Source organism: Diceros bicornis, chromosome 18, assembly GCF_020826845.1.
Source record: "Diceros bicornis minor isolate mBicDic1 chromosome 18, mDicBic1.mat.cur, whole genome shotgun sequence".
In the NCBI taxonomy this organism is placed as follows: Eukaryota; Metazoa; Chordata; class Mammalia; order Perissodactyla; family Rhinocerotidae; genus Diceros; species Diceros bicornis.
In genome coordinates this window covers 47,198,579-47,210,934 of record NC_080757.1, presented here as the reverse complement: position 1 = coordinate 47,210,934, position 12,356 = coordinate 47,198,579, and the positions used below count along the sequence as shown (strand labels likewise).

The following is a 12,356-nucleotide window of genomic DNA, read 5'->3' as shown; positions in this document are numbered from 1 at the left end:
TCAGGGTGTCCTTTGGGAGATCATGCCTGGCATTCTCATAAGTTCAAACTAGTATGGGAGAGGCAGAGTGGAAATTTCATATTTGGGAGAATCCAGTCATTCATGACTTCAGTCGTGATGCAAAATAAACTTAAACTAGAAATCTGACGTTTTACAATACTACTAGTAAAGATGGACAACGTTTGACAGTTTTTTTCTGTTTAGAACAACCAAACAGAAATCTTGGTTTCAAGCACTGTGTTTTTCTGGCTTAATAAGGTACACAAGTATACCCCAAGGGCATATTCAAGACTTCTCAGTTTCCAGGATGGGGACCATACTCTGCCACCCCAGCAACTAAGACTGCGTGCCAGAATGCAGTGATTTATGGTGTAGGAGAAACTGCTTTAAACAGAACACAAGGAGTAAAAGCTGCTTTGCAGTCTCCTGGAGGAGGTAAGCAGTTTTGCAACTTTTCAGGGGGTGAGTTGTCAAGGGCAGCTTTGCATTAAAAAGTTCTATAAGCAGACACACCTTGCTATAGTATGTTTATAAAGCACAAACACCAGAAATTGCCCTACTTGGGTGATAGGGCAATTCCAAATTGCAAAAGAATAGGGAAACCCTGGGATTATCTCTCAAAATGAATTATCTCCAAACTAATTTACAACATTTACTCACCTAAAACTGCTCTCAAAAACTTAAGACCAAGTATTTTTGCAAAAATTTGTTCTTGTCAATATCAAATTAAGAGATGTAAATGACCTATCCTGATTAACATTTATCTCCTTTAACTACTGTCAAAGAATAGATCAACAATATAAACCTCTCAATGATTTAAGTATAGTTTCAAGTCCCCAAGATTCCCTCTGTTCATTAGCTTGAAATAATTTACTGGAATAATCCTCATTTTCTATCTATAAATATAGGGACTTATAAATATACTTGGGACGTTTGGCTTTAGAATACAAGCATGGTACACTTTGTTTTGGAAAAAGATTCAAAACAATTTACAGTTTTATTTTGAATAGGTAATATATTCACACAGTTCAAAATTGAAAAGGGGCAAAAGGTATACAACAAAAAGTCTCATCCAACCCTTGTTCTGCAAACCTGAAGTTCCCCTTATTGGAGGCATTCAGTATTACAGGTTTCTTGCATATGCTTCTAACGAGTTCTTCTGTATGCAATCAACTGCATATATATTCTCCCTACCTTTGTTTTTAGGAATAGTAGCATACTCTGCACATTATCATTGTAAGTGCACCACATTTTTCTCACACAATATATAGTGGAGATTGTTCCACTAACGTGAAACATTGTACCTAAGGAGCATCATCAATCATCTTTCACAGCTGCAGAGTAGTTCCCTGTAATGAGCTATCATAATTTATTTAACCTGTCCCTAATAATGGACATTTAGGTATTTCTAATTTTTAGCTACTACAAACAAGCAGGATGGTAGCTTTAAAATAATAGAAGAACAACAAAACATACCTCAAATTACCAGCTAGGATACTTACATCTCAGACCCAGAGCCATCACAAACTCAATGTCTGACTCTTCTGGAAAAGCTCTCAAGGATGGCTGACTTAACTACACCAGTCAACTGTCTTGGCTCAGTCTTGCTGGTTAGTCTATTTCATAAGATTACTCATTTGTTAATTAAACAATGTCTGGGATTCTACCTAACAAATTATTTTAAGTAAAATGCAAAATTATCTGATAGCTAAGTATATACCAACCTGTTATATGAGACAAGCTGACCTGCAGGTAATCCAAGGCCAATGAATCAATTACTGCTTGTACATTGTGAGCGTCATCCTCTTGACTCCTAGGAATAGCTATGAGGTCTGTGGGAAAAAAGCCACATAATTTTGCATCTATGAGGGGCCAAGTTTTCACCTATCTGTCTCTGACCAGGCTTGTGAGTAAGCTCCACTGCTACAAAACTAAGCTCTGCCCAAACAGAACAGGCTATAAAGTACAAATAAAGTTAACAGAGCCTGAATTCCACACAGCAGAATCTTTACTGGTTGAATAATTATTGACTGAATATTTATTCAACCAAAATATATATGAACGTGCTCTACAATGAGCACCATGCTAAAGGAAGATAGAGAGGTCCCTAAATTCAAGGCGATGCTAATATTCTAATAAGGGGGCAATACATGTGGTGACACTTTAACCCATAACCATGGGCTGCTTTCCATGAGAGAAAAAAACCCACAACAGGTGTGAAAGTAGAATTCTTGCATGTCGTGTTAAAGCAGCCTATTGGGAATTATTGGTACAAAGGATTAAAAGGTCAGTATGGACCAAAGTGCAGAAAGATTTTAATATCAACTTAAATTTGGAGTTTCTCCTCTGGTATTGAGGAAGATGAATGTTTTGGGGTAGGATGAAAAAAGTATTTTAAAGGACTAGTCTAATAACTACATGCCTCTGAACTCTAAAGACGGTTGAGACTAGCATGAAAGATACCAGGTAGAGACCATCCCATTATTCCAAGAGGTGATGAGGGCACTGACTCACGGTAACAGGGGGAAAGGAAGAGAGACTATACAGAGCTTATAATACTTAATGGTTATCAACTATGAAAGAAACAGAGGCAAGAGAGGAATTTATGGATAAGGACTCTGAGGTATTTAACCAGGGTAACAAACAACAATTCTTATCCATAATATTGCTTAAGCAACAGGACCCAACAAGTTTCAAAGTTCCACTCAATTTTAGAACCTTTGAAGGTAGATTGATGGAAAAGGTATGACTTTCACAAGGCATTAGGCATAATTAAACAGCGATGACCAAGGCTGTTATTACAGGTGGGTCTCCTAGGCAGTCATTAAGGTAATGAATGCAATATTTAGATAAAAATAAGAAGCAGACAAAGAGAAAACTCAAGATTTTATAAACACCATAGGATCTAACTAACAGCACTAGAAACTTGCGGCCTAAGATACAGACAATATTACTCTCACTTTTTAGTACCCTTACCTGGCACCTTTTCTCCCAAAATGGATTGATAAAGAGCAATAAAAACATTAGCATCACAATCTTCTAGTTCGTGTATCCTCAGATGTATGTGACATTTCAAAAGAAGGTTATTGGCAATGGTTACCCACTCTGTTGGGAAAGGGAAAAGACCAACCTTAAATAGCACTAGAAAGAGTCATATACATACATTAAAAAAAAACAAGCCCCACAAAAACAGACACTGAACTCTGTAGAAGATAAGGGATTTGATTGTTATAAAATTTCAAAGACCCTCCTAGGCATGATTTTTGAAAAGATGTATTTAATTTCTTGGGATGATTTCCAGAGTGCCAGAATTTCAATGTAGCCAAAACTACGATGTGAATCCAGCTTTCACTGTTGCAATTGAAAATTTTAAGTTACTTATTGTAGTTCCTATTTTACAAGCCATACATAGGTGTTTTTATGTAAAATATATTTACAAGTAAATGGGAATACTGTCATAAACAAGACAGTTAATGATAATCTGAGATTACTAGAAACTAATTAATGGATGTTGCTTCAAATTCCCAATAGCATTAGTCACGTTTTTACCCAATTATCTTGTGCAAGTCAGAATTTCTCTGGTGTCCAAAAAGGGGCTGTTAAGAACTGGAGTAGTGATGCCAACACTACTACACTTGTTGGTTTTTAAAATTATATTTAATGCATATGAACGAAAATATGGGAAATATATAAAATGTCCCTAAATTCAGAACTAGTACATTACCAATACTGTTGAACTTTCCTGCCTACCACCCCACCCCACCCCCAGATACTGTTGGGATTAGGCAAGTTATTTCAAGGGTTTTTCGACCAAAGGTAATTTAGAAAGCTTGAAACATTTGTTCCCTGAAATGACTGGCGATTAAGGGGAAAGTTCTTTTATTCCGTATTCGATATCTTCAGTATGTCCTAGAAATAAATGTGTGTATGTGTCTTCAAGGCACATTATCTCCCTCTCTCCGTGTCCATCCCTCAAAGCTGACCAAACCATGACAACTGGTTTGAAGGCTGTCCTGGAGAAAAGGATGAAAGCGTCCTAGACAACCAAATCAACTCGTTTTTCAAGTGGTGCTAGACAAAGCCGGTAACTCTAGAGGGCACTGAAGAGAAAAATCCACCACTATTCTACTTTGGCAGGGGCATCAACAGATCTTAAGAGTGCCATTCCTCAGAAATTCAATACAGACGGCAGGTACGACCTGAGTTCCCACAGCGAGGAGCAAAGAGCACACCGACAAGGGCTAGAGTCCCGAAAAAAACACTTGCTGACCGCCCTTTTGCACCAGGATACCGGCGTGCTACGGTCCTCGCCGCAGGGCCTCCTCTCCCCCGCCCCAAAATCGCGCTCGGTGGCCTCGAAGCGGACAGGGAATGGGGTTAGGAGACCCTATCCAGAGAGCCCACCGTCTACGACCGGGTGTGTCACCAGCCCCGGCGGCAGCCCAGTCCTAGTTGAAGCCGGCTCGAGGCCTCAAGATAAAATGGGCAGGGCCGTTCAGGGATTTGGACAGCTTCAGTCCACACATACCACGGCTCCAAGGCGAGACTCACCAGTCTCCGACCCGGCCATGTCGCGGAGGCAGGTCGGCACCAGACTCCTGGCCGGGCGCGCGGTGGACGGTGTCCTGGAAGGGCCGCAAGGGGCACACACAGTGCTGAGAAGAGGCGGAACGAAACGAAAGCGCAGCGAAGGAGGGGTGAAGGAGGGAGGGACGTTAAAACGGCCTCTCACTGCTGATTGGTCATCAGAGGAGCACTTCCTTTCGTAGCACGCGCCGGGGCGGCGGTTTGCGGAGTCGAGGTACCATTCTCCGCGACAAGATCCTGCTAAGGGATTCTCCGGTGGGTGGGTTTGACAGCCCAGGTCACCCAGCAGCCCTGGCCGGTCTCTCAGGGGCTTTAGCACGGCACTTCCGGTGAGCTATTTCGTTTTGTATTCTTCCGCTGATGCCAACTGGGGAAGTAGTGCGGTCCACTCACCGGATGGGGGGGCAGCCACGTGACAATGCCAGGCTCCGCCTTCACGCCTTCTCGTTTGGTTATGGCCGTGAAGGCTCTTTGGAGACGTAAACATTTCCAAGTGGGCTGACCATTTTATCCCTTGGGCCGGACCAGGAAAAGGGCAGGGTGGCTTCCTTAAGGTGTAGACAGACGAGAAAAGGGTGGAGTCAAGAGCGTGCAAGCTAGGGCCTCCCAGTGGTGGGTGGGCCCAGCCATAAAAGGGGCGAAAAACGGGCGACTCTGAGGGAGGGGCCTGGGGGGAGGGGCGAGAACACGGCGGATTCCGGAACGCCGGCGGGCGTTGCGGCCTCAGCGCAGGGGCGGGGTGATTAGGTCATAGAGCGGCTCCCAGCATTCTGTGCGGCGGAGGAGGCGGTCCAGGCTATAAAACCGGCTGCCGGGACGCGGCCGGCACCTCATTCATTTCCACCAGTCTCTTGTGGAGCACTTCTTGCTCCAGTCATCGCTGTCCCTCTGCTTCTGCCGCCCCCGCAAGGCTTCGCCGTCGTCGAAGCCAGCTCCAGCGACTCGTCGCACCCGTTTCTCTCCACTTCGTTCCCCGCCAACCGCAACCATTGACGCCATGTCGGGTTATTCGAGTGACCGAGACCGCGGCCGGGATCGAGGGTAAGTGTGAGAACTGACCTGTCAGGCCCGGCGGGTGGGGGATGGGAGGCCGATAAGGGTCGCGGCGGGCGGTGGAGAGGGTGGGAACTTGTCTTTTTCAGCCCACCCATGGGCCTCTTCAATGGAATGTTTGATATTTGTCCAAAAGTGACTAGAAGAGATTCGCCTGTTAACGGCCCTCGAGCTCGCCCTTTGTTTGCGGGGGCCATCAGGGCCTCGGCGATTTAGCCGCTGTTGGGAGAATGCGGAGGAGCGTATTTCTAGGGCAGGCGAGCGCGACGCTTCGAGGCGGACGGAGTCGCCGCTTCTAGGTGCAAGCTTTCCGGAGGTGTTTTAGGGGCCCCCAGGATTCAGCGGGAGCCAAGGGAGCCGCCTCTGAAGCCTCCGCGGGGGCAGGGGGGTGGCCGGCGCCGCGGGAATCGGCCATGTGGCTGAGCCGCGGGTACAAAATGCCGGCGTCGGACATGGCGGCGGCGCCTTTGTTACCCCGCCCGGCGGAGGAGCTCAAAATGGCAGCGTCGAGAAAATGTGGCGCAGAGAGAAATGCGAGACAAAGGGGGAAGCGCCGCCCCAGCGGGAACGCCGCCCGGCCGACTCCGCCTGGGTCGGGACTCCTCCCCTGGTAGTCGCCAGCTCCTCCTCCTCTTTTTTTCGCGTTATGTAATTTTGCTACCTTGCTCCGGGGCCTTTCCGCGGGATCCCCCAACTCCACTGGCTTCAGCGTCCTGGAGAACCCTCATTGTAATGCTCTGGCTGCCTGTACTGTCCCGTTATCCACTTAAAACCAAAGTTGCTGTGCTTGAAACAGCTGAGAAATAACGTAGCTGTTAAGCTTCTCCTTTCTTGTATTGTTTCTCTCCCAGATATTTAATTCATAAGCTTGTGGGAAAGACTGGTAGCCACAAGCTGTTGTCTGTACTTGTAGTCTGAACTTCTGGCGTTTGGGCAGTGTATTTCCGACCTGATAAATCCCGGGCTGTTGACTTAGCTTCAGTAGTGTGTACTTGGGACCACGGGAAATGAGATAGATAGGATGCTGATTGTGGGTTTGGGAGAATGACCATCATTAAGGCTAGAGCTAGATCTTAAACCTCCAAAAGTCTTTAATTGATCTTGAGTGTGTGCCAAGGGTTAGTAAGTCTGTCTATATGTAAAGCCCTGTGTAGGCGTTTGAAAATGTAACTCTTTTTTAATTTCAGGTTTGGGGCACCTCGATTTGGAGGAAGTAGGGCAGGGCCCCTATCTGGAAAGAAGTTTGGAAACCCTGGGGAGAAACTAGTTAAAAAGAAGTGGAACCTTGATGAGCTGCCCAAATTTGAGAAGAATTTTTATCAAGAACACCCTGATTTGGCTAGGCGCACAGCAGTGAGTAATTTCGTTGGCCCCACTAGGCTGTAACTCAGTAACAACTTATAGTAAATGGAAGTCGGACCAGAAAGGTCTAGCAAATGACCAAGTTTTGAGAAATTACTGCTTTTTGACTTGGTAGTTGGGGAAGAGGTGTTACTTTTTGGAAACAGTTGGCTTTGAGTTTTTCTACTTAGAATGGTTGAGTGTAACACGATATGGGGTTCTTGGGCTATATAGGGTTTTCATATGTGGATCCAGATTTAAAATGGCAACATTAATGTAGCTAATCAATTATAAATTTAGGGGCCTACTGATTGTGTTAGAGGCGGTTATCATGACACACACTAGATTATTGTAATTTGTGTTGTAGCAAGAGGTGGATACATATAGAAGAAGCAAGGAAATTACGGTTAGAGGTCACAATTGCCCAAAGCCAGTTCTGAATTTTTATGAAGCAAACTTTCCTGGTAAGTGCTACTTTTGTTTCTTCTCCTTTTTTTTTTTTAATTCCCCCCTTTCTCTTGGCCCTACTAATTTTTACTAAGTTGCTATTGCTAATTACAGCAAACGTTATGGATGTTATTGCAAGGCAGAACTTTACTGAACCCACTGCTATTCAAGCTCAGGGATGGCCAGTTGCTCTAAGTGGATTGGATATGGTTGGAGTGGCACAGACTGGATCTGGAAAAACATTGTCTGTAAGTTTGGGAGAACTTTTGAGTTACTCTGTGATGGGTCTAGAGAACATGGATTGGGCATACAAAGAAACCAGAAGTATATTAATGGTACCTTGTTGTCTGCTCTCCTCTGAATAGTATTTGCTGCCTGCCATAGTCCACATCAATCATCAGCCATTCCTAGAGAGAGGTGATGGGCCTATTGTAAGTATATATGTATTTTCTCTTAATTTTTGGCTAGAAGTGTAATTTAGAGATTTTATAGACTATATAGCAAAAGACATAATTTGTGGTGGTTTTGTGGGGAGACTCTAGTTATCCTACTCGAGTTGACTGGAGACAAAGCATTTTAGGGTATTGGACAGCAAAATAATATGCCACTGTAAACTGATAAATTAGCAGTTGAAAACTGGGATTCAGGTCTCTGGTAAAAGCTCTTCTGCTTTCTGTTCCTCTTTCCTTAGTGCTTGGTGCTGGCACCAACTCGGGAACTGGCCCAACAGGTACAGCAAGTAGCTGCTGAATACTGTAGAGCATGTCGCTTGAAGTCCACTTGCATCTATGGTGGTGCTCCCAAGGGACCACAGATACGTGATTTGGAGAGAGGCATGTAAACAAAAAAGGTTCTCTTCATTACTGATGTTGCTAAAAGTTTTGGATGTCTTGGTTACATTTATGTGTTTAATTGAAGGTGTGGAAATCTGTATTGCAACACCTGGAAGACTGATTGACTTTTTAGAGTGTGGGAAAACCAATCTGAGAAGAACCACCTACCTTGTCCTTGATGAAGCAGATAGAATGCTTGATATGGGCTTTGAACCCCAAATAAGGAAGATTGTGGATCAGATAAGAGTGAGTGCCCTTAAATATGTTACCTCTTCAAACTTAGCTCTAAATTCATTCTTACAGTACAGTACTTTTATTTTTTTATCCGAAATTCTTTAGCCTGATAGGCAAACCCTAATGTGGAGTGCGACTTGGCCAAAAGAAGTAAGACAGCTTGCTGAAGATTTCCTGAAAGACTACATTCATATAAACATTGGTGCACTAGAACTGAGTGCAAACCACAACATTCTTCAGATTGTGGATGTGTGTCATGATGTAGAAAAGGATGAAAAGTAAGTTTTCTATTGTCTTACTATAATAATGACTTGGCTGTACAAATTGAGGAGTCACTGTTTTATAGGTTATCTTAAAAGTGACTTTCAGTTGGGTGGAACCTGAATATGTTCTTTTAAAATTAGTCTGTCAGTTCTTCTGAAAATTGTCTTCCTTACAAGACAATTGGTTATCACCATATTTACGGCATTCCTATTAGAAAAAGAGCTTGTGTCCTGTGGTTTACCTAAGGACCACAGGTATACTTGTTTGATCAGTGGTTAAGCAGGTGGTTCCTTTTTGACTTAGAGCCACACATAAATTGAATATAGTGTTTCACTGACCATAAATGTGTGGCCATAACCATGGACTTGTTCTAAAATTCACAATTTTTTCACTCTTTCCAGACTTATACGTCTAATGGAAGAGATCATGAGTGAGAAGGAGAATAAAACCATTGTTTTTGTTGAAACCAAAAGAAGATGTGATGAACTTACTAGAAAAATGAGGAGAGATGGGTATGTATATGTAGGCTTCCTCCACTGAAGCAGATGTATTAGAGCTGAGTTTAGAGGAGGGGCACACTTACATCAGGAGTAATGTATTAGTTTCATGGATAGGAAACATCTGGTAGTATAGGTAAAGCTGTAGTTATATACAATATTTAGGCGAAATTAAAGGGGTCTGTGACCAGAAATGGTTAAAGACTAGACTAAAATCTGTCAAGTTTTAAATGTGAGCCTACTAATAGAATTTTTCTTTAATTTAGGTGGCCTGCCATGGGTATCCATGGTGACAAGAGTCAACAAGAACGTGACTGGGTTCTAAATGGTAAGCATTTCAAATGAAGATCCCCCTCCCCCCCCCAAAACCTAGAATTCCACACAGATTGGTGATGGTTTATGTGCCTTCTTTTGCAGAGTTCAAACATGGAAAAGCTCCTATTCTGATTGCTACAGATGTGGCCTCCAGAGGGCTAGGTTAGTACAAACTCGAATTCATGGCTTGGTTTCCCAGAAGATCTCCATATAATTTTTTTAAAGAAAGTTTATTGCTTTCTTTAACCTCTGCGTTTTTTCTAAGTTTTTTTCATATAAAGGTGCAGTCTTTGTGGCAAGGCCTAGGCATGACAATCGGAGGACTCGAGGGGGATGGAGGACTAGTGATCGGCTGGCTGCTTCCAGTCGATTAGAGAGATGAAAAGCTGAAAGTGTGCCAGTAATCTTCAAAAGGCAGAACATACCACCTCTGCCCCGTAAACTGTTCTCTCTGGGGGAAAAAAATGGAAGTTATCCTCACAGTTCACTGCCGTGGTATTCCTTCTGTCCCATGCTCTGCATGACTGCCATGGTACAGCATTGTTTCAGACTTGACTGTGATCTGTGGGTCTTTGAGTTTCAGTGAGTTTGCTGAAATGTCGAAGAAATATTTCCAAACTTCAATGTTCAATGAAATTTTTGTTCAAGTTTGAAATGGAGAGAGCAGCTTTAAAAGGTACTAAGCCTTTTACAAATTGGTGAGTACTGGCACATGAGATCTAGAGCAGGAGCAACTTCTCACACTTAGTGGGAAAAGAAAGCAGTGCATTGAAAGTTCCTCCCTCACCTACACACTAGTCGTCATGTCGAGACCTGCCAGAGAGAGACACATTCTCAAGTGAATCCTGGCTTCTTGGAAGCGCTTGCCTAGACGAGACACAGTGCATAAAAACAACTTTTGGGGGACAGGTATGTTTTTCTTGCAGCTGCGGTTGTAAGGTCTTGGCAAGACAAGCAGTGTGGCCAGAATTTTGAACTTCTGATGAGTGTGTAATGCAGAGGACCATGTACATTTTTGTTTAAAGGTCCTCAAAATGAGCACATGAAGAGGTTGCTGTGAACCTTTAAGTGGCCCTACTGCGCAGAAGCATTCAGATGTCACTTGATGATCTGTAAGGGGACTTGCTGATTTGGGAATGTTTTAGGGAATACACATCTCTTTGATATGCCCTGTCACTGGGTGGGTAATGAGATGTATGGCTGACGTGTTCTCCCCCCCCCCCCCCTCTTTCTTTCAACCTCAGTGGTATTCCTACAGGGAATGGATAACCATTTTAACTGTATTTTTTGCAGCCCGTACCTTCTTGGGAGTACAATTGTCTAACTTTTTATTTTTGGTCTGGCTGTTGTGGTGTGCAAAACTCCGTACATTGCTATTTTGCCACACTGCAACACCTTACAGATGTGGAAGATGTGAAATTTGTCATCAATTATGACTACCCTAACTCCTCAGAGGATTATATTCATCGAATTGGAAGAACTGCTCGCAGTACCAAAACAGGCACAGCATACACTTTCTTTACACCTAATAACATAAAGCAAGTGAGCGACCTTATCTCTGTGCTTCGTGAAGCTAATCAAGCAATTAATCCCAAGTTGCTTCAGTTGGTCGAAGACAGAGGTTCAGGTAAGACCAACCTTCGATAAGAAATGTTGGTGGTTTTGGGTCACGTACTTGTCTACAAATCCATTTAAATAGGATCAGCCGGTAAGTAAAATCTTCAGTGTGAAGCTAAGTTTGAGAAAACACACCTATAGTGACTAGAGCTGCTTGATTCCTTTTGTGTTTGTAGTGAACTGTGCTATAGAAATAATCAGTTTGCAATTATTCTTTTTCTTGACAGGTCGTTCCAGGGGTAGAGGAGGCATGAAGGATGACCGTCGGGACAGATATTCTGCAGGCAAAAGGGGTGGATTTAATACCTTTAGAGACAGGGAAAATTATGACAGAGGTTACTCTAGTCTGCTAAAGAGAGATTTTGGGGCAAAAACTCAGAATGGTGTTTACAGTGCTGCAAATTACACCAATGGGAGCTTTGGAAGTAATTTTGTGTCTGCTGGTATACAGACCAGTTTTAGGACTGGTAACCCAACAGGGACTTACCAGAATGGTTATGATAGCACTCAGCAATATGGAAGTAATGTTCCAAATATACACAATGGTATGAACCAACAGGCATATGCATATCCTGCTACTGCAGCTGCGCCTATGATTGGTTATCCAATGCCAACAGGATATTCTCAGTAAGACTTTAGAAGTATATGTAAATGTCTGTTTTTCATAATTGCTCTTTATATTGTGTGTTATCAGACAAGATAGTTATTTAAGAAACATGGGAAATGCAGAAATGACTGCAGTGCAGCAGTAATTATGGTGCACTTTTTCGCTATTTAAGTTGAATATTTCTCTACATTCCTGAAACAATTTTTAGGTTTTTTTTGTACTAGAAAATGCAGGCAGTGTTTTCACAAAAGTAAATGTACAGTGATTTGAAATACAATAAATGAAGGCAATGCATGGCCTTCCAATAAAAAATATTTGAAGACTGAATTAAGTGGAAATTGTACTTTATTTTACAATATATAATGTCATGTAAAACTTTGCTTAGATGGTCTGTCTTTTAATCATAAAAGCTAAGTTGACTGCTCCTTTCCATTATTTAGTTTTGGAAAGTGGGGAGATCAGAAGGCCCTCCCTACAATTATGTATATTCATATTGCAAGCATTAAAATGGGATTGATTTAGGTAAATTTATAATTCTAGGCTAAATTGCATAAAGGCTTT

At 42.8% G+C, this 12,356-nt stretch overlaps 2 protein-coding genes across 4 annotated transcripts in view; one reads left to right on the top strand and one right to left on the bottom strand.

Moving 5' to 3' along the window:
- CEP95 (centrosomal protein 95) overlaps positions 1-5,248 on the bottom strand; it is a 43,150-nt gene extending 37,902 nt beyond the window's left edge. For 2 of the 3 annotated variants that reach the window (XM_058561377.1, XM_058561379.1), the window contains exons 1-3: positions 4,552-5,247; positions 2,977-3,105; positions 1,725-1,832 (exon numbers count right to left, since the gene is read on the bottom strand). In XM_058561377.1, coding sequence (XP_058417360.1) covers positions 1,725-1,832; positions 2,977-3,105; positions 4,552-4,570 — 256 coding nt within the window. In that variant the 5' untranslated portion in view covers positions 4,571-5,247. Of the gene's footprint in view, positions 1-1,724; positions 1,833-2,976; positions 3,106-4,551 lie in introns of all 3 variants that reach the window. The other variant, XM_058561378.1, reaches the window with a different exon arrangement.
- A 174-nt stretch (positions 5,249-5,422) lies between these two features.
- On the top strand, positions 5,423-12,122 carry DDX5 (DEAD-box helicase 5). The gene is made up of 13 exons (XM_058561393.1): positions 5,423-5,628; positions 6,828-6,993; positions 7,349-7,445; positions 7,543-7,676; positions 7,794-7,859; positions 8,120-8,261; positions 8,347-8,507; positions 8,601-8,773; positions 9,161-9,271; positions 9,523-9,584; positions 9,674-9,733; positions 10,974-11,198; positions 11,416-12,122. Exons 1-13 carry the CDS (start codon positions 5,585-5,587, stop codon positions 11,817-11,819), a joined length of 1,845 nt encoding a protein of 614 aa, XP_058417376.1. The 5' UTR covers positions 5,423-5,584; the 3' UTR covers positions 11,820-12,122.
- The last annotated feature ends 234 nt before the right edge of the window (positions 12,123-12,356 follow it).